Here is a 21,789-nt window from a genome sequence, read left to right as displayed (position 1 = left end):
TGCTGTCATTTTGGCTTCTTCCCACCCTAGTGACAGCCACAGACAGATTTAAAGTGCAACTTCTGCTGTTAATCAGGTAATCCTTTTTAGGGAATTTTAAAAGAACTCCTTGTAGCATAGCTAAAGGTGTCTAACTACCATACAAGAAGCACATACTGATATTGTGCTTGAGCATATTTATATCATGTACTGTCGTCATTATCAGCTACTCAGCAACCAAACAAAAGCTGCTTGTGTTGCTGCAGCCTCAGTAATAACAACAACAAATGACACAGTATATAATTACACTGCTGGTCAAACGCAGCATTAGCTTACAGAAACAGTCATTAGTCAGCTGCTGTCTTGTTGGTTTGCCATGTGGGCTCGCCACTTGCAAGGCAAGAAGCCTGGTGTGTTGCCAGCTGAGTGGCAGGACATGGGTAAGCATTAAAATATGAATGGATTTGTCTCGAGTTCCAGATGGAGCTGGATAATACCTTTGGTCTAGCTTTTCACCAGACCAGAGTGTTAGCAGCTCCAGAAAATCGAAGTAGCACTATTAGCTAAGGTGACAGAAACATGCAGTCACAGCTCCGACAGTCAGACAGCTTGTGTTCAGTGGTCTTCTGAGGGGTGCACAACAAAGAAAGTTCAACATAGTCTGGCTTTCTTTGACCTAAAACCACAGTCAAAAATAAAGGGCATTATGTGTCGGGGTTATCGGCTTTCTTTGTCAACTCTGGCTTCCTGCTTCAGGGTATGTGAACACAGACATGAAAGGGAGCATCTGACATGTCATTTGACTCCTCTTCTGCAAAACATGGACCAACTGAGAGCTGTCTGGTTAGCCAGGAGAAACGCGTCATTAAGATCTATAAAGAACAAAAACAAGAGATGTTGGTAGAAACGCCTTAATCCATGTTAATTCCTGTGGCAACATGAAGGAAATCTACATATGTATTTTTGCACTACAGTACCTTTACTGCACTGCTTTGGCTCAATTGGCTGTCCGCAGTCATTTTTGGAGCCTATCATTGGGAATATAATTGGTATAAATTAGCATGAATGGGTCATTTTAAACTAATCTTAAATGAGAGAGGCTATGGCTCAGCATAACTTGTTTACACACTGATTGAACTTGGCTGTTCACTTTCGTAAATATGATGCTGGGTTGTGGTCATTATGCTGCAGTCACATTAGGGACCATGACACAGCCAAAATCATTGTAACCATGTACACTAACTTGCAGTCTCATTGACTTTGAAGTAGTTGCTGCAAAGACAGGGACGAGGTCTCTGACCACTTGGTCAGAGGTCTCTGACACTTTTCAAAGCAACTTTGGTGCATCAAGGTCACGATTATATGTTAATAAGACAGAGTCAGTCTGCTAGCAGTTTGTGATTGAACATGCTCAAGTTGGTAATTAGACGCAATCTGTTTGTTGATACTGAGATCAACTGTGATAAATTGGGGAAAATCACAAATCTGTTGCAGAAATTCCTCCAGAAATAGTGAAATCACCCTTAATGATCCTTCCTTGTGACAAGAACGTAGCTGTCATATATTTCTCCGGTGCGACTGGGCCATTAATGGGTAAAATATCATTCTTTTTTGCTATCATCCGATGCTGCCTAAGGAATTAATTTAAAGGAACAGTGTGACATTTTGAGAAATGTTCTAATTTACTTTCTCTGTGTCTGTCTCTGTATAACATCCCTTCACCTACTGAGGAACATAACTCCCCATTAAGTCACAAATTTTGATTTTTATGCATGGTTTTATAGACATTTTAACATGTGTCTTGTTTGTCTGCAAGCTTAATAGACAGAGACATGCCAACAGCTTCTTTCCCTGCTGCCACTACATAGATGAGGCAAACACATGCAAAGACTTTTCATTAAGCGTCACCAAAAATAAATGAAAAAGGGATGAAGTGTACTTGGCCAAATGATTGCCTCATTTAAGCTGCACATGGAAAATGTGCAGGAGCTGTAGTTTTTGTCAGGTTGAATAAAAACATTACAGGATTTTGTATTGTCGAGATGCTTAGAGGCCTCACCCTACAGGTGTTTCCACTTCATATACCTAATTAGATCACTTCTCAGCACCGTGGATGTGTACACACTGTGCCTGATTGACATGTTTATGCCTGCTTTACTTAGTTTTGTAGCCCCCTGTCAAGCCAGAATAATGCCTGTCTGTGTTGTTATGAGCTAAGATCTAATTAGCAGACATTTAAAATGTTGCCTTAATATATTTAGGTAACTTTACACCATCACAGTAGGATGAAGTGTGCCACAGTACCTATCCACGGAAGCTTCACACTGTAGCATTGGTCCAGATGGGCTACTTGTGTCCCAAACAAGCCGCATAGGACACGATATTTTTGCAGAAGGACCACTCAACAAACCAGAGTGCATCACAATTTTCCACAAGGGTCGGATAGAAAAAGCCAGAGACACAGAGAGAGTGTTACTCGCTGCCAGCTCATTCCTGTATATTCTTCACCTTGTGCAGGGGCTTGAGTGTAAATATGCCAAGGTTAGAGAGGCCTAGCTGCTAGTGCAAGCTGAGAGGGAAATTAATTGAATTTCCAACGAGCATGCTGATGTGAGATATGGCTTGGAAATTCAGAATCCTTGTGGGCTGTGTATATGAGGACAAACAATGGCATGATGGAGGGAAGTATACACCAAGAAAGAAAATCATTGGCTAAGTAATGGAGACTGCTTGCATATTTGCCCCGATGGTGCTAGCTGTCACATTTGAATCAAATTAAATGGAACTGAAATTAAGCAGACACAAAGGCGTGAATGATTTTGTGAGGTTGATTTTTTTTTTTAATCCATTTTTTTCACCTTAATAGACAGTAAGTGCTTTGGACCAGAATGTTGCTTTGTCATAACGCATTAGTGATAACAAACTTAAAATAGATGGGTGTCCTCTTAAAGAGGGAGCAGTGTGCAGCGCCTTCTCCCTGTCTTATTTAAAGCCCAATGTGACTTGCTTTAGGCTAGTTTAGCATATTTCCGGATTAAAAGCTGGGACACAACAAAGGAAGGGGCTGCTCAGAAAAAGGTCGGTGTAAACCGCTGCAAATATGCAGGGAAACGGCACAAAAGCTGATTCCACACTCTGTTGTTGGGGAATCAGTGCAGTGTGAAATAATGTTCTTCCAAGTTCTCAGTGTTACTTTATGAATCCTAATTTTATGGTATGTTTCTCTCGTAAGACTGCAGCACGTGCCATTATTATTTGTTCTGTTTAGATGCCTAAGCAGCAGCCTAAGCAAAGAGGCCCCCGCCCCTGCCCGCTGCTGCCCCCGCGACCCGGCCCCGGACAAAGCGGATGAAGATGGATGGATGGATGGATGTTTAGATGCCTTCAATTAAGTCATAATTATTTTAATTAGTAAAGAGTTTTAATACCTGTGGGTTTTTTGTTGTTGTTGTTGTTTTCCAACAAGTGAATATAGTGAAATCACATATATAAAACATACACTAAAGTCCTATGTTAGTAACCTGAATGCACTTCCCCTGAGCTCTGGTTGACTACAGAGACTGTAGGTGACACATCCTGGGCCATTTGGGTGTGAGGAGAACAGAATGTGTGATCTAATCCTCTTAAAGCAGGGAGAGATGGATTTTTAGAACCATAATTCATATTTTTAATCCACTCATAAAGGCTCTGACCCAGTTGGGAACATTGTTTATGGATTATGTTACATTAACATCCCCTTTGTTATTGCTGATAGAAGTTTTACCTGGCTGAAGCTGTGCCTAGCATTTGTGGGATTTCGACAGAGGTCACCGTGTGTGTATTGCACTTTCAATTTTGGCAGGTTTATGTGATGCATGCACATTGACGGACAAAATTCATGGAGTTAAGTCTTACATAACCACAGCACTGTGAGAATGATCTGGCTGACTTGTTTGTCTCTCCCACGACCAGTTAGGCTGACCTCGGTCCAGGAGCAGCTTGAGTCTCATTCGTGGCCGAACTTTGCTCTTGGTTAGGCGAGGAATGGTACTTTGACATGGCGCTGTGGATCTGGGTATTCAGGAATAATCCTTTGTAGATCTTTGCAAACATTCACAGAAAGATTTAAGCAGGCTTTTCTTGTACAGCCTTGCAAAATCTTTGTCAAAACTGGTGTGCAATAAATAAGGATTATTTTGCACTGTGAAACATGCAAAGCTACTCTAGTAGAGTCCAAGAATAAAAACATATGGATTTGGAAATGAGCATTTCCCTTTAATGATTTCCAGAGTGGCTGCTATAAGGGATTACTGCTACCTCATTTGTTAGCATTAGGGGTGGAACAATTCTGAAACTGAGGCTGAATACAAATCCAAAAATAATACAAACATCAGCAGTTTGGTCTCTTGGTTTCTTAATGCTAATACTATGAGACCCATGTGGAATTTCTTATGCCTACTTAAAACTGCTTCTTTTTTATTATTTTTTCCTTTCCGAAAAAAAAAAAAATCAAACTGTGGTTTTGGAGAAACATCAGGTCAGCATGCTCACAAAAGTTAAGCTCAAATATTGCAGCTTGTCATATCACAGTCAAGTATCACTCCTTAGTAAATTCAGAACTCCAGCAACACAACTTTATTACTATACAATAAAATATATCTTCTGTTTCTGTGCTTCTTACAGGGTCAAGTGAGAATTCAAATCATATTTTATCCCATTGTTACAGGGTAGGGCCGGGTTTGTGCATGTTTATCATCTCTTTAATTGCAAATTATTTGCAATTGGATTATAATAATGATAAAACCAGTAGTGAATCTATCCTGGTGTGGACACTGTCTGACTTATTGTGTGATCAGGTCAGACTCCGGCGAGCAAAATTTGTCGTGGCAAACCCAATGCAGTCCAACAGCACTGCTTCTTCGTTGGTGCATGGATTACTTGCAGTGATAAACAATCATGTTAACAATCGATCTTTTCTGAAGGAGAAGCCCATTTCTCAAACCAGCTGGAGAACGAGGATCCTTGAACTCCGGCTGGATCAGTTCGAGACTGGAAGTAAATCTTTTCTTTTCTGCTTCCACATGTAAATTATTTGCAAGCAATTTTTTTGCCGGCTCGCACTGTTAATAAAAGAAGCTCCCAGAGCTTAAGAAGAGTTTCGCCTTTTAATTATTTGACTGCAAATAAAATACGCTCATTCACAGCCTTAGAAAATATAGCTTAATCGGTTTTATGTTATGTCACTGTAGTTCACATGATGTGTTTCTGTGCCAATGTCCACCAAACACTTTGATGGTTTCATTATTTATATCACTGTCATTATTGTCCCATGCCTGATTCATTTTGCCATTTGCGTCAGTGGAACAACCGCCCTTGGCTCACATGTTGGAGAAGCTTGGCTTCTCCTCACTGGCCTTATGGCTGACAAATGACTTTGTGAAACGCGATATGGTCTCCCACAGCAAAAAAAAGAATAGAAATTGAATCCTGGCCTCTGTCGGCAGTCTCATCTGTCATCTTTTCAATATTGATGTCCATTATGTTTATGGATTATTTGGCTGTCTTCTGTACTCTGGCCCAGCTCGCCCTGTCAGATCAGCCACTTGGGGCAGTGTCCCCGTAGATAATGTCATTTTGATTGATGGCTTTCATAGTTTAATTGTCAGCACGGTCTAATTTTAATGGAGCTCTCCACACAACAGAGAGATTACATCTTAAATGAGGCAGGGTTCAAACTGTGTGCAAGGTTGCACTGCGATGTTGATACAGTGATACTGTACAATAGATTCTGTATCATCATCCCAGGCCATTATCAGCTACTTAGCTCATGTTCATTGCTTCCTGGATCACTTTTCATGGATCGCATGTCGTTTTACGGGAAGAAAACAGCCCTTGGTTAGATTTATCACACCTGCCAGTAGGCATAATTTTGTTTTGCTGGCATGGTACATATATTTAGTAGCCTGTACACAGGACATTTGGCGCACGCAGTCCAACTAAGCATTTGGATAAGGTGTAATTCATTAGGTACACATAACTAAAAACATTAATGCACAGCTCTTGATTAAGTTTATGATGTGTACTTTGAAAAATCCTACTTGACAGACTAATGTCTCATCTGAAGCCTAGACCTGTCCAGTCTGACAGGTCCAGTCTTGGTACCACAGGACTCACACTTACACCTATAATCAATTTATAATCACCAATTAACCTAACCTTAACCGCATTCGTTTCAACATCTAAATATAATTAGTAATCAGTCAGCTGTGTCATTTGTCATATGCTTAAAAGTCCAAATGTCAAAACATGGACACTTTAAATAATCAAATGAAACAAGCCCATGTTATTTACAACAACATGTTGATGGCTGAACATAAATAACTTTAACTGACTGTAACTAACAGTTGACATATTACCATTAGTTTGAACCACTAATCAAAGGTTTCCCAACATTCAAACCTTTTATATATTTCTTTGTAAGCCAACTTCCCTTATCACTGATTAGGCATCGTCACATTTTCCACAATCATTTTTACTTTTGCAATTTTTCTGCTCTCAATCCTTATTAATTATGTAATATTATATTTTGTTATTACAATATATGGCCAAAACATCCTTCCATCTTAGCCAAATAAACAGGGGGTTTAAATAAATTGCAGTAAACATGTTAGATCTAAATTCTAGACGCAATTCAATTCAACTTTATTTACATAGTGCCAAATTACAACAGCAGTCACCTCAAGATGCTTTATATTGTAAGGTAGAGACCCCACTATAATATAGATCAAACCCCGACAATCAAACAACCCCCTTTGAGCAATTACTTGTCAAAAGTGGGAAAGAAAAAAAACATTTAACAGGAAGAAACCTCCAGCAGAACCAGGCTCAGGGAGAGGCAGCCATGTGCTGTGACTGGTTGGGGGGTGATCGGAGGGAGAAAGGACAAAAAGACATGCTGTGGAAGAGAGCCAGAGATTAATAATAAATAATGATGTAAAGTGATGTATAAAGATGGGAGTGAAGAAGAAACACCAGCAGCACAGACCTATTGCAGTGTAACTAAGGGAGTTGTCACTTGATCCAACACTAACTATCAAAAAGAAAAGTTTTAAGCCTCATTTTGTAAACAGAACCATTTGAAGAGGCGTTCTGCAGTAACAGCAAAATGTGGGGTCGTCCCAGTATGTTTCAGCAGCCACACACAGCCACATGTAGGATATATCAGCCTCCATCTCTCTCTCATCCCTCTCCACCACACTCCATCTCTCCCCAGTGTGTTTGCAACCAAGGTCGTATTGGTCCTGCTCTGTTTTCCAGGGCTGTGTGGGCTTCATTCATCATCCCAATGATGGGCGCGTTGGGTGTGTGTCTTTGCGCGTGCGTGCTTGCGTGTTTGTCTTATTGTTTGTGCAAGCCTGTGCCTGTCTCTTGTTCCCTCTGTACGCTCGCTCAAATCAACGACCCCCACCTCTGTTCTCTCTTAATCTCCTTCTTATTTCACTAATGCATCGACATGAAGAAAGATGCAACTGCACCACACTGTCGCACATGTGGTGGAGAATATGCTCATTCAGGAATAATGGCCTGTATTTGTATAGCGCTTTTCTAGTCCCTAAGGACCCCAAAGTGCTTTACACAACCTGTCATCCACCCATTCACACACACATTCACACACTGGTGATGGCAAGCTACATTGTAGCCACAGCCATCCTGGGGCGCACTGACAGAGGTGAGGCTGCCGGACACTGGCGCCACCGGGCCCTCTGACCAATGCATGGTTATAAGCTGAGATTCAACCAAGGGGGAGAGGAAGAGCATGAGAGGGAGGAAGAAAGAAAATAAGAGCAACAAAGAACACAAAAGTAACACTCCCACCACTCAAGTCAATAGTTAGTAGAGGCGCTTTTGGCAGCCGTTACAGCCCTGGGCCAATATCAATAGGTCTCTATCTGCTTGGCACATCTGGACGATGCAATTTGTCCTCTATTTTCGCTTGCCAAAGGACTTGAGCTCTATCAGGGGAGCGTGAAATCTGGATCGGTCTGAGACAGAGATGGTTGTTTTTAAGTCATCACACTCAGATCCAGTGTTACTGTCATAATCTGGGCTGCAGAGTTTTTTTTTTTAACCATATAACCCTCTTTCACCGAGTCTCTGCTAAGTCTTCTGGCAAATACTAGCCTCGTTTTTGATAGGCATAAAGCAATGGCAGGCAAAATCACTCCAGCATTAGCAGGTCCTATCTCAGCTATGAAAGCCTGTAGCTCATTCAGAGCCGATCATTCGTGGACATTTTTGGAGGACGGGCTACTTATCCTCTACTTATATTTTTGCTTTACTATTCAGTGCCTTTGTGTGTTGTTCGGTGGCTCCACATCAGCCTTTCCTTTGAATGTGTTTAAATTTAGTTCACATGCTAGTTCTCTGATAGGTACTTTAAACACGATTGTGTCACAAGGTGTGTTTAGACTGAATGCAAAGTGAATTTTAGATGTGTCGTCATTGCAAATGAAGCCAACAGAAAGACACACAGCACAAATAGACAAATGCAAATTTTCAGCGGAGGATGTGAATTGAAAATGTTTTAACTGAAATGCGTAAAGAACATGTTGTCCTGATCTTTGTGACTCCAGTTCATGAACATTTGTAGGTAATAAAAAACAAAACGAAATGAGCGCGTACTGGTGGGAAATTATTATTATAGATTCGAAAGCGTGTGTGCAGTCGCAGAAACGCACAGTTGCTACATATGTTGGTAGTTAACAGCTACATCTGTGCAGCTGATCTATTTGCTGTTGGCGGTGAATAAACTGTGTTCACATTTGCACAAAAATGTCACCACTAGATTGGACGGCAATGTTCCTTTTGTCATAATATGCTCGTAAAGTCACAATCTGCGTGAGAAATGATTGTGGTTAACTGCTAGACCTCAGTTGCAATTCACCCAGAATCACAAATATGCTTCGGGGACTGCACACTGGATGTCCCTGCTTTTATTTCACAAGTTACAGGAGCCGAACAAATCGACCAGCGCCTGCTTTCAGCACACTGACTCAGGCGGCTGCTGCAGTTAAATGAGCTCCAGGCTTGTCGCTGGTGTCCTCCCTTGCAGCAAACCGTTTTTTCTACGGCAGCCTGGAGAATGCATAGCTAGCACCACCAGTGGAGTGATGAATTCTGCTGGTTTTTTTTATGTGAATTTCCGTGGATGCATGCATGGCTAATCTCCATACACAGTACTAAGGGGATTAAGAATGCTCTCTAACCCCCGGATGAAGGTCCACAGCACCTTTGTGACTGATCCACCATTTTTTTACTCCTCTGTCATTTTATCTCTTATCCTGCTTATCTCCCCTTTAACGCACATTTTTCACTCTGATCTCTTCTTCTCTGCCTAGTAACTTAATCCTAAACGTCCCTTCTCTCTTCTTTCTGTGCCTTCTTCTCTCCTTTTGCTGTAGTCTTGCACAAAATCTACATTTCATGTGTTTATTTAGCCTGAAAGCATTAAAACAAAGGGAACAAAGGGAAGGCAGGTTTTTAGAGATGAAGGTGAGGCTATAGGATCTTACTCATAGAGGAGGCCGGTCGACCGCTCTGGTCCAGGCATGGATCGATATTAGGTGATGTAGGAGCCGGTGGGGGGTGATTGTGGGGGCAGCAGAGGGGCTAATCATTTCAGTTATTACGCAGCCGTGTCTCCTGATTCCTGGGATTAGCAGGCACAGAAACACGGGAGATGTTGTGTTAGTGCTACATGAGACTCTATCGGGGATTTGGAATGTGGAAAATACTGCCTGTCCCAAGTTGCTTTTGGTAATTGTGTCTGCAATACTGAGAATGGGGATCTGGGGAAAAGTGCGTGAAGTGTTGGCTGCAGTTCTATGGAGAAAAGGACAGAAAGAAGCAGGCATGGAGATAATCCTGGCATCTGTGCCATGTATGCGCGAATACACATGTAAGAAATACAAGCGGGCGATACAGAAACATGCATGGGCTCGCTCTCTCTGTCTCCCTCTCCTTCTCCCGTGTGCAATTGTGGGAGAGTAGAGTCGTGGGAGAGCTTACATGCTCGCCTGCCCACAAGCCTTTATTCGAAGCTGATCATTTGACAGAGTACAGAAAGGCTGGAGAGGCTGGCTAGTTCTGGTGCCTCCAAGAACTGAAAATTGCTGCAACCTGTGTGTGTGTGTGTGTGTGTGTGTGTGTGTGTGTGTGTGTGTGTGTGTGTGTGTAACAGAGAGGGAGAGAGAATTTCACACACCAAAACATACATGACAGGTGGAAATAAGGGAAATTACATTCACATCAGTGGTCAAAGAGTCACAACTGGCTAATTCAATCAGCTGGAGTGTCTGCGCTGACAATACGCTAAACTCTGATGTGAGACAAAACCCGAGTCCATATAATTGAACTGCTATGCGCTGTTGAACACTTGAGAACAACACTGACAGAAGTCCTTGGAAGTATATGAATTCACAGACATGGATTTCTTTTTCCTGTTAATGGGCTTTAAAGGGCACGTTAGCAGATTTTATTTATTTTTTTGTATTCGGCCTCTGATGTTGCGCATTGCATACATCTCATCTATTCTTTACGTAGATTTATAAGAACACCTCTGACTTGCAAACTGAAGAATTTGAACAAGATGGCAATTACCAGAGCAAAGAGGATATAAAGAAAATATACTAATGAGTTACATTGTGCAAAGTGAAACTCCTGGAGTTTTGGAGCTTGACTTACCAAAGGGAAGAAGAAATGTGTTAGAAGATAAAAACTTTAATCAATATATTATTTAGCAGCTAAAAACAAGATAAATGTTTACCTTTGAGGGTGTAAATTGTAAGTGGTGCATTGACTGGAATTTATATGACACATTTTACTCTTACAGGGCTCTCAACACACTTTTAATTGAATGCAATTTGTAGGCAGGCATCATGTTTTGTCCATTCTGGTTACACTGTATATCTAAGAACAAGATAAATACACCGGAATAAATCAGTATAACAGCTGAACATTATCACTTTAAAGAGGCAATTTATTTATAGTTCCATATTTTTATTCATGGTTTCTACTAGAGTGCCTTTGGTACATGCATTTATAGTTCAAATAATCCTTATTTATCCTGTGTTGAGCCTTGGTGTAGCCCTTAGTTTGTTCAGCCTGAAACAAGCTGTTGTAGCACTCTTTGAGCCAACTTCTGTGCTCACCACCAGAGCTGTGTGTCTGATATTGTGACTGTACTAAGGATATCCACTCTCACATACATTAAGCTATCATACAGATGCAAGAATACTTTATAAAACATTTGTAAAACTGTGCTTTTAAAGGAGGTTCAGCCAACTTCTGTTCAAATGTTCTGTTTGCAGTGCAGAGCCAATCAGAAGACAAGCCAGAGAGGCTAGGAAGCTAAAACATCTTGTTTCAGACTGAAGACAACCTGTGAGTGTTACACAAAGACCCAGAATACGATAAAGGATGAATATTTTCAAATATGAGCAGATATAGATGAAAAAAAGTGCTTGAGTAAATGAGAAATGCTATATAAAGAACTTTTGAGTTCTCAGGTGTAGAAAAGCACTATAAAAGAGCCAGTCCAAGATTTATTTATTAGTTCAAAGTCATCTACTGATTTTTTTTTTACTGCAGAATTAGGTGAACAAAACTTTTACAAAGAAAATTTCTATGTTTTAAAGCATTTATAAAGTAAGCGTGCTATTTGTTGATTAGGCATTTCAAAGTTAACCTAAAGTGGAACTTGAAAGAGGTTTAAAAAGACAAACTAAGCAAAAGATTTCTCTCTGCATTCACATTAAACTCGATGGCTAAACATCAACACCGTTTCACATTTTGTATTCTTGCCAGCCCTGTGACCTGAAGGTAAAGCAGTGAATTCAAAATGTACATCTTTTCACATGACTGCAGATGTTCAGCATTCAGAGGACATGCTGCCTCATTGCCATGGCTGCCGTCTAACACCTGCAGCAGCATCAGACGCAGCTTCAAAAGAAAAGGGGGGAAAAAACACCGAAAGCAAAGGCAGAGCATTTGAAAGGAGCTTAACATCCTCAGCAAAAGAAGTTTTCACTCTTGTAGGCTGCATTGTGGGATTGGACACAAGCAAAAGGCACGGACAAAGCTGTTGGGATAATCTGACCAATAGCAACAAAATTCAAGCTGAGAGTTATGGATAAGGAACTTCACATGTTAACAGTCAAACAAAGCAGACCTAACTGACTTTGACCTTAAAAGAAGAGTCAAACTCAACTTAAGCCTTTTAGTGGAAAATCAGGTTAAAACCTTTCTACCGGAGTTCTTTCCAATTCAATCCAGCGTGTCGCGAGGGATCACAAGAAATAACAAAAGTTTCTGAAGGGAAAATGAAAGACGTGACACAAGGGAGCAATGCGTGGTGGCAGCAGCGTGGGTGTCTGTGCAAGCGTGTGTGTGTGTTGGGGAGATTAAAGATATGACATGGGGAAATGATGCCAAGTTCCACCTCTTCGTCTTCTTTTCCAAAGTTGTCCCCACGGGCCCTGGTAAGTTTAAAAATAGAGCTTGTCTAATGGAGAAGAGGGCCGAAGGGAAGGGAGAAAAAGCACGAAAGAGCGTGCAGAATCCTCTGTGGTAGGAGAATGCAATTTGAGATTGGCCAGATTACTTTTCTCTCCCCCCCTTTCTTCTCCCCTTCGGCCACTCATGAGGCGTGATATGCACCGGTGGGGTCCCTAAGCCACCATAAGCCTGACGCCAGTACCTACACCGCCGCCAAAGAGTCGTCGCACTCTCAGAGCGAGAAAATCAGCGAGATGAAATAAAAGAGGGACTCCGAAGAGATCAGCGGGGATTTGAGAGAGATAGATGAGAGTCAGGCGAGGGACTCGAAAGGGGTGGAGGAAGGGGGTAAGAGTGAATGGATGAAGGAGATAGCTTCGCTGGGATTATGACGGGATATGGCAGAATGTAAATGCACTTGTCTGCTTTCTCATGGTCACATTGTGAGAGGTTGGAAAGAGCCTGCTGGCTTTTAGACAACAAGTAAGAGAAGAAATGGCAGCAACGAATCAGTCATCGCATGTTTTCCTCTGTTTCTCTCTGTTTCTTGCAGGAGGAGAGGGCTCAGCGGAGACTGGGCTGAAGGAGACGTCCACCTGTGACATTTGCCAGTTTGGGGCAGAGTGCGATGTGGACGCAGAAGATGTATGGTTAGTGTTCCCAACCGAAACGCTTGCATCTACCATTTTTAAAGCCAGTGAGCTCATGTCGGTCCACAGTCCACAAGAATCAGTACTCCTTCTAGAGAAGTGGTCACAACTTAATCAAACTTGCACTCAGTGATCACCTAATGGCTCTTCACCTAAGCCATGGTCAAGGTCACAGTTTGTGCAGTACAGCCAACCACAAGAAAACCTCACTCATTATAGGTTCACTGGTGATGGTGAGTCAGATGAGGTACATCACTGATGTTGTCAAAGCCTTGTCACACAAATCATGTTATTTTCATCATAAATATACCCCTTATGTTTGTTATTTGAGACATTTTGGCAAGTCTGAACACAAAGAACTCAAATAAGAGCCCTCTTTTATCCTGCAGACGCTCAGTTCTGAACACCCACTGAGGTTTAGTGCATGGCTGACCATTTCATTTAACCTCAATTACTAGAGCAGGGCAGGGAGAGAAAGGAGATTTTCGCTTATTCTGGAAATCCAATTACTATCCTTACAGGACTTGGCAATGTCAGGCCAAAAATGACTTTGACTTACACAAGAAAAACTAGTTCAGTGATGAAATAACGTTTGTCATAGATTTAACCATTTACTGCAGATGAGATGGATGCAGGTAATGTGTTTTTTGGCTCGCCCACATGCATTAGCAAGTAGGCAGCACTAAAAACATCCTCAGGGGTACATAAAAACACGCGTGTTCAGAAGCCAATTAGAAGAAGGCTCAACTGTTCCAGCGAAAGCATCAGTGCTTTGTGCAGCATGAATGAGGCTTAAATGAACCGACGGTACAGATTTGGTGTGGAACACCGTCAGCTGGTATCAGCAAAAAGGAAGGTAGCGCTTCTAAGAAATCCCAGATGTACCGCTAGAAATTAGAAGTGCCCTGAGAGTATGACTCTATCAAACTGCTTGATGTAATGGAAAGATAATGTACCCGGGTGTGCAATAACCGTAATGCCAAGGAACGGCTTCATGATGCATTCTGAGCCCTGTTGCAAATACTGAACAGCTGGAGTCCACTCCTCCTGATGCCTCCCACTTCCACAAATGCACCTTAATATTCTGCTAAAGCACATAAATTGATTTATTGGCAATTTCTTAATATCCAAAGGGAGAATCCATAAGGTCACAACAGCAAAGTGCTGTCAATGGTTTTGTGCACAGAAAACCAAAAACATTAAAGCAAGAGGAGCCTTGAGCATATTTAGCACAAGCTGAAATAAAGACAATTATACTCTACATAATGCAGGGAGGGAGGAGACAACGGGCGAGAGAGGCAGCGAAAGTCAATAATGCATCTCGTTAAAAAAGCAGTTGACATAAACAGACGTATGAATATTTCAGTGTCCTTTCTTGTAAAAACAGGAACAGCAAGTACCCTTTAATCTTTCAAAAGCCCCAAAGGTGTTTTGATAAGAATGTTTCTGGCGAATAATCAGAAAGGTAATTGCAAACCAACAGCAGGTAATTTTCATCAAACAGCACCCAACAACTGGCATAATATAAGATCATTTTGATTAAAATGACAGGTTATTCCAATCAGGAGGAAGCTGAGTTTAATCAAACAAACCGTCAGCTGATGAAACAATGAGTGGAGAGAGAAGAAAGTAATCAAATACCAGGTGAGGATAAAGTGATGTGACGTGAAACATTTTTCCTATTTTCGCACAAGAAATGCAGATATGAATAATTAAGGAATAATTTTCCTCTGCAAATTGTTTGCTGCCATGTAAAGCACTGCAACGCTCAGATATATGGGACCTGACGTGGGCTGATAATCAGAATGAAGTGGCGTCTCGTTGTCACTTAATTATTCAGTTTCGTGTTTATTTCTTGTTAATTAGCGTTAATTAGCTAATTAGCGAGGTTAAGTGGTGTTGGTTGGTAAGAAGATTTTGCCATATTTGGACAGGCCTATGTTAACTGTTTCCTCCTGCTTTCAGTTTTAATCAAATGACAAACTCCTGGCCTAAAAAACAAAGCCCAGGAGAAGTTTCTAAAACTGCACCTCCTTTGATATCCACCTGAAGCTGGCTTCAGAAGCTCAACAATCCACATACACTCCCATGTTAAAAGAATTTATGGAAGAGATGAACACATTTATGAACTATGGTGCATCACACTCACTGTGTGAAGGCTTAGAGTTATGTATTATTGACGTTGATTGATTGATGTTTGAACGCCTCTAACTGTCTACTACATTTAACCATCGCTAAGGCATTTGCTGATGCTTTTCAGTGCAGTTATCTCACAAGTCATTCGGCCCTCTATGAGAGAGAGACCAGCCAATAAATACTCCACTGTGCTGGGATTCGTTTCAGTTAGTAAAATTCTAATATTACTTTATTTATGCATTAGCACTAGTTTGTGGCTCCACAGTGTAGTGGTTAACACATTTTGCCTTAAATGTGAGTGATCCTCAGTTCAAGACCAGGATGTGACACAAACCCTGTCCCAGTCCTGGAAAACTATTCAAATCCATCCATTGTAGCAACCCTTTGGGAAAAGAGAACAGTTGAAAGTACCTTTATACATCAGCACTGATCATTCACTACTTGTTTTGTAGAAAAATTAAGCTCATTGGCAAAATGAAAACAAGACTTTCAGCCACTTTCTCTGCTTTTTTTTTTCATTTCTTTCATGCAAGTTGAATATAACAAAGACATTTTTGTGTTATATGCATATTCCATATCGTTATAGCATATCGGCATATTTTCCCAAACTAATGAAAACAAATGCCTAGTGCCGCTTCATATTGAGATGTTTCTCTCCTTTTCCTTGATGCATTACAGTCTATGCTTGAACATCAGTACTTTTCGGAAAGCACTGAGGAAGTGCACTACACGAGTACAATCTCATAGCGCACTAACAGATGGTGATTGCTACAACCATTTTCTATGCAATATAACAGTGTTTTCTGTTACAAATGATCACTAGTCCACAAACAAAGAATATTATGGTGGCTATGTCCATTTTATGTATTCTTAGGTCTGAAGTTTTCTTACATATTTAAGCTAACTAGCTGCTGTTATTGCTTCATGATTATCAGCCAGAAGAGCAGTATCAATATTGTCACCTTACTGTAATTTGAATTTTAATCAGTGGATATTACTGTATTGCAGTTTTATATATTATTATATTGCTCCTTTAGCTGTCCTGTGGTCAGATAAAGTAATTACAAAGTTGCATTTTTGCTATAAGTTAGCTCGCCAACATCGCTGCAAGACTTCCAGTCAATCACATCCCAACATTGGTGATTAGTTTGGTGCCAGAAACCAAATTTGTCATTTGTTGTTATGCAACGAAGCACTCTGTGTACCGTCATTGGTTTACACAATGGTAAACCTGATGAGAAAGTGAAAAATTATTTCATTGTGTTATTGTGGATATTGGTCCTGCTACACTATAACACGCTGCAGTTGTTAGAACAAGCAATTGTCCCAATCAACCCGGATGCACAAGGTCTCAACTTGGCAGTATTCCAAACAGCCCATCAGTGCTTGTTTTGTACCAATTTTCCTGTCACAGATTTTTTTGGCTTCAGTACAGGTACACAACTTCCACATTTGTAATTTCTCGTAAAAAGCTGTGATTTGCTCAGTTGCTTTTCTAACTGCGGTTGCAGCCATTACTGAGTCACAAAACTAAATTTATGTGAAACCCTGATGGAAAAGGGTCTGAAATGTGTGCAGCAATTTAGAGGTCCGGATAAAGGCTATGGTTAAAACTATTCTAGAAGCTGTTTTGAAATAAATTGCTGATGGTGATGACGTGATTTTGCACTTTTTATTTTTTGCTTTGTTTAAAATGAATTTATCAGTTTGCTATTTGCATCTTTAATTTTTGTTGTTTTAAAACCTGATTATTATTTTTATACATCCTGACAGTATAATAGAATGCATGCCAGCATGTTATAAGCTGTTCAGCTTTTGCTTGGTCAGGATAACATAAAAACTATTTCAGCATTTTTTTTCCCTCTTCAACAAAGTTCAGATAATTCCAGTTGTCATCATTTATGATTCATCATCAAATACTCGGTTAAAAATACCCTTGACCAAGGCATTTGCTTGAAACTCTATTGTTGCCGCATAGGGGCTGCCCACTGGTCTTAGTTTTTGCGATGGGTTAAAGAGAGAGAACATTTTTTTCCTGCAGGAATCAATAAAGTCTATCTCGACTCACCATAAATCAGTCTTCATAAATCAATCTTCTTCTCTTTATTGATTCAGATAGGAAAAGGAGAAATGTGCTTAGTCTTTCTGTGTAGTTTGCAAGAACCTCTTTTGGGTAAACTTTACTGCACTTGTTCCTGCTGTATCAAAGAGCCTTAGTAGCCTTACTCCACCTCTCTATATTCTGGAGGCAGACAGCAAGCAAAAAAAGACAAATTTGCCCCTGAGGGATCAATACAGTGTCACAAAAAAATCCATTTAGATCCATTTGTGGTGTAAAACTGTAATTACCCAGAAAAATCCATGCTTTCAAACCCATCAGTAGCACCCATCGGTGTTGATAGAATTAAGGAAGAGGAGGAGCAGCGAGTGAACCGGTCATGGCAAGGGACACTTGCTGCACGAACACTGGGGTTAGACCTCCTGAGAGGGTTTTTTAAAAGCCAGCACTCATCTCCTCACTGAAACCATTCTGTGGAGAGCAAACTACCCCTCCTGCATGGAAACCAGAGCTTTGCTTTTTTTATCATTCATTTGCAATTTCTATATGTTCATTTTTCTTTGTTTTAGTCGTACTTATCACTCTAGTTGTTTTACATTTCCTTTTAGTACTTTTTAGACCTCTGTAGTGTTTTGTCATGTGACATTCTTATAGTTTTAATAGTGTGTTTCTGGATATTTTGAGGCCTTTTGTAGATATTTTGCATCTCTTTGTAGAAATTTTGAGTGTTTTGTTATTTTATATAAAGTTATACTAATTTAGTAACTTCACAATAGACTCTTTGGTCTCTGCTTTGCATCCCTTTGTTTAGTTTTTAGACTATTTTTGATAACATTTGTATGTAATGCATAATGTACATTTTTGAACTTTTCATAGGCTTTGTCACTTCTCATCTCTTCGTTCTGTTTCTAAATCCATTTGTTGTTGTTTCACTTGCAGCAATGGTGACCTTGAAAGTTGTTGTAGTATGTCTTTGATGCTGGTTGGCACCTCTTTAAAGAAGTTTTGAGTCCTTTTCTGGTTTTTCATTTGTTTTACACCCAGTTATTGTAATATAGTAACTTTTAATAGACTCTGTTCATTCGTTTGTCATTTTATTTTGTTTCCAATTTGTAAAATCACGTGCCAGCAATTCATTTTCCCAAAGGCTCACATGGGAAACTGCTGCTTGTAAGAGTAGCTGTTACAATCAGGCAGTGAAAATGTGAAATAGGCACAGTTAAAATTAGAGATGGCACGATACCACTTTTTTATGTCCGATACCGATATCATAAATTTGGATATCTGCCGATACCGATATGAATCCGATATAGTGTTTTTTAATCAACAAAACTGTTTTTTAAATATCTTGCTGCATTTTGTATAAGTTCATACTCAAGTTTAAAACAACAACTACACTAAAGCTATTCTGTTATACCTGTATGCAAAAAAAAGTATTTCATAGTTCAGCAATACTGATCAATCTAATAAACTTAAACCTACACCATCCTCCCTATTCTGGTATTTTAAAGAGTACTTAGCAGAAATATTAAGCAACCTAACTAATAGGGTTCCAACTCCCAGCAACAACAAAAATAAATAAATAAAAAATAGGGAACCACCCCTCACGCTCCACCTCATGATGCTTAATCGACGTAATCAACCTTAATTTGATGCAGTGTGAAAAAAAATGCACAGAAATCAATTATTTTTCAAGAAATATTAAATAGATTCAACATCTTTCTTCAACAAAATTGCAGACTGCACAGATGGTACCTTCCCAAAGGAAAAAGTACTATAGCTTACTAGGGTATATTAGACTTACTAGTTACTATATACAGTAATTGACTTCTATTCATTTTACATCAAATTAAAACTTTGGGTGTTAGATAATTATTTATTTAAAGCTAGACATTTTAAATGAGAATAAGAAAGAAAAGTATGTCTTTGTGCCCCCTTTTCCCTGTTAATGCCCTATCGGCCCCCCTGGCTAAACTTTGCTAGATCCGCCCCTGCACAGTTACCAGCCGTCAGCTACACAGAAAAGATCCTCGAGTAGAAAGTAATATTAAATAAATTCTAACAACAGCTGATCAAGCTTAAACGTGCTGCTGTTGTTCAGCCGCTGGTTTCCTCTTTCTGGTGCAAAGTGGGCCAAAAGCAAACTAGAGACACGGACTCGCGACAGAAAAGCCGATCAGCTGATCGTTAAGCAGTTTCATGATTGAAGTAGCAGCAAGAAGAGGCAGTCGCTTGTTAAGCTTAACCCAGGAATGCTTTACAAACATTCAGAGATGGACTTACACACTTGCTTTACTTCTCTCGGGGATAACTTTGTCGGAGATGAAATGCCGGGTTGCTAGGGAAGCTCCACATGCTATCCAGACCACCGACAGGTCCCGCATGCCACAGCCGCTCTATCACGTGATGCATACTGCTCCGACGTGCTAAAGTTCTGAGGTGAGTTACAGCGTGTTGCAAGTTTTGTGAGGTGCTTTCGTGATATTTAATGGATCGGATTACATTTTTTATTTTTCTCCGATATCCGATCCAGTAATTTAGGTCAGTATCGGACCGATACCGATACGTAATATCGGATCGGTCCATCTCTAGTTAAAATGCCAATGTGTTATTGCAGTTTAATCAACATTGACAAAAACTGTTGTGCACAAAATGTGCATGGTTTTGCAAAAAAAGGACTTTTAACTTTATACAAAGTGCTACTGCTATTTTACTTGTAGTTGAATTATATAATCTGCAGTTTTTCAGTCTGTTTTGTTTTTTTTTCTTCAGTGAGCGAAATCAATGTCCGAGGTGAAAACATGAAGGACGGTCACATCAACAGCAAATGTAGCATCTGCCTTCTATTCTGCATCTGAGAGCTCTGGAATGTCCTTGTCCTTCTTCTCACAAAACTCGTATTTCAGCTCTCAGGTCCCACACTCTGTTAGCTTTTTGGCCAGGCTGAGCCACCTGACAGCTTCCTCATGCATCTACTTTAAAAATGCAACAGTTTTTCACAGCCCCAGCTTATCGAAGCATTCGTTTTCCCCCATGAACGAATCACTCCTGACGCGGTCCCTGTCACTGAGTGCATTGCTGCCATCCCCTTTGTAATCTCAAACTTTAACTGGACTGTGTTGCAAACATTGCATCTGTCATCAAGGACCAAGAAGAACATTTTAAATTGTCCGCTGTATGTCAACTGAAGTTCCAGATTTCCCGCAACGTCTTGTTACGGCATAAGAGAGTCCACCAAACAATCGGCTATCAGGGAGTTTATCAGTACAATGCCTAGATGTGGTTTATAGGGGTTTTTCTAACTTTTCATAGACTTTATTTGTCCCTTTGTCATTGTTCTGCATCTTTTTGTGGAGGTGTGAAGTTTTACCTCCACGTGTAGTCATATTTTAACTTTCTGTGTTTTGATGTAGATTTTTTACATCTCTTTGGAGACCTTTTTGAGGTTATTTGACATCCCTTTGTGAGCACTGGATAACTACTTTACTTTTAGTTAGTTTGTAACTCTTTGTGATCTCTTTGCGTGTACGAATAGACTTTAGATTTTATGTCTTATATTAAATGTTTACATTGACTTTTGGCCCAGAGATGACTGTACAGACCGAGCAGTGTTATTATTTATCAGTCTGTAGTTTTGCTTTGTTTTTCCCATTCCGCCATGTTCTCCTTCTCATGGGAATATCAGCTGTGTTATCCAGCTCTGCTCTGTCAGGTGACGTCTGCGAGTACATCTCATGAAGATAACACATCACATCGACCTAGATGATGAATGTGTTTATGTCTGTAAATAGCTTTTTCTGCTTTGTGATGACCTTCTGTCTTCAATTTGTTTTTTGATCTAGCACCTGTACAAGTTGTTTGTCTGCGCCCAGTATACCTGTTCAGCAATCCATCAATGACTACTGGACTCATAACATTTTGTGTCACAGAGCATTGCAATTTATTTTTGCTGTTTGTGCCTGTTGGGTTTTATTGTATATTTTCTCTTCCTTACTTTGCATTGCACCGTTACTGTTTTGCTCTCCCTGTCTCCACATCTCTCTCTCTGGCTCTGTTTGTCTATTTGCTTCTCTCGCACAGTTTTTCAAAGGATTACAGTGAAATTTGAGGCTGAGGATTATGAAAATCAATGCTGTGTTCAGTTGCAGTGAGGTTAGCTGCTAAGGATTTGTACACAACATGAGGCAGTCAGTGGATATGTTGTCCTCAGCTGCTGTAAGTGTTGAAATGTGTGTAAAGTGGCCTTTTCAGTTGGGAGCCCGCAGACAGTCTGGAGGTGGGGAGGCTTTGATGGGAGGGAAATCGCCAGAAACTAATCAATACTACACATCCTGCTAGGAAAGTACTCTCTCACACACGTTGTGCATACACTTGGATATAGTTCGCACATTTGCAATCACACTGCTACCTTTCATTTAACACTTCTTTACC

The 21,789-nt window shown here is 40.3% G+C and overlaps 1 protein-coding gene across 1 annotated transcript in view; it reads left to right on the top strand.

Annotated features, from left to right (window-relative positions):
• LOC146557216 (tomoregulin-2-like) overlaps positions 1–21,789 on the top strand; it is a 135,004-nt gene that overhangs the window by 89,355 nt on the left and 23,860 nt on the right. The window contains exon 5 of the mRNA XM_085248842.1: positions 13,067–13,163. Coding sequence (XP_085104968.1) covers positions 13,067–13,163 — 97 coding nt within the window. The remainder of the gene's footprint in view (positions 1–13,066; positions 13,164–21,789) is intronic.

This window comes from Mchenga conophoros, linkage group LG16, assembly GCF_057382185.1.
Source record: "Mchenga conophoros isolate Kocher_MC1m ecotype Shallow Benthic linkage group LG16, M_conophoros_male_GT1.1, whole genome shotgun sequence".
NCBI lineage: Eukaryota > Metazoa > Chordata > Actinopteri > Cichliformes > Cichlidae > Mchenga > Mchenga conophoros.
This window is presented reverse-complemented; position numbering and strand designations above follow the sequence as displayed.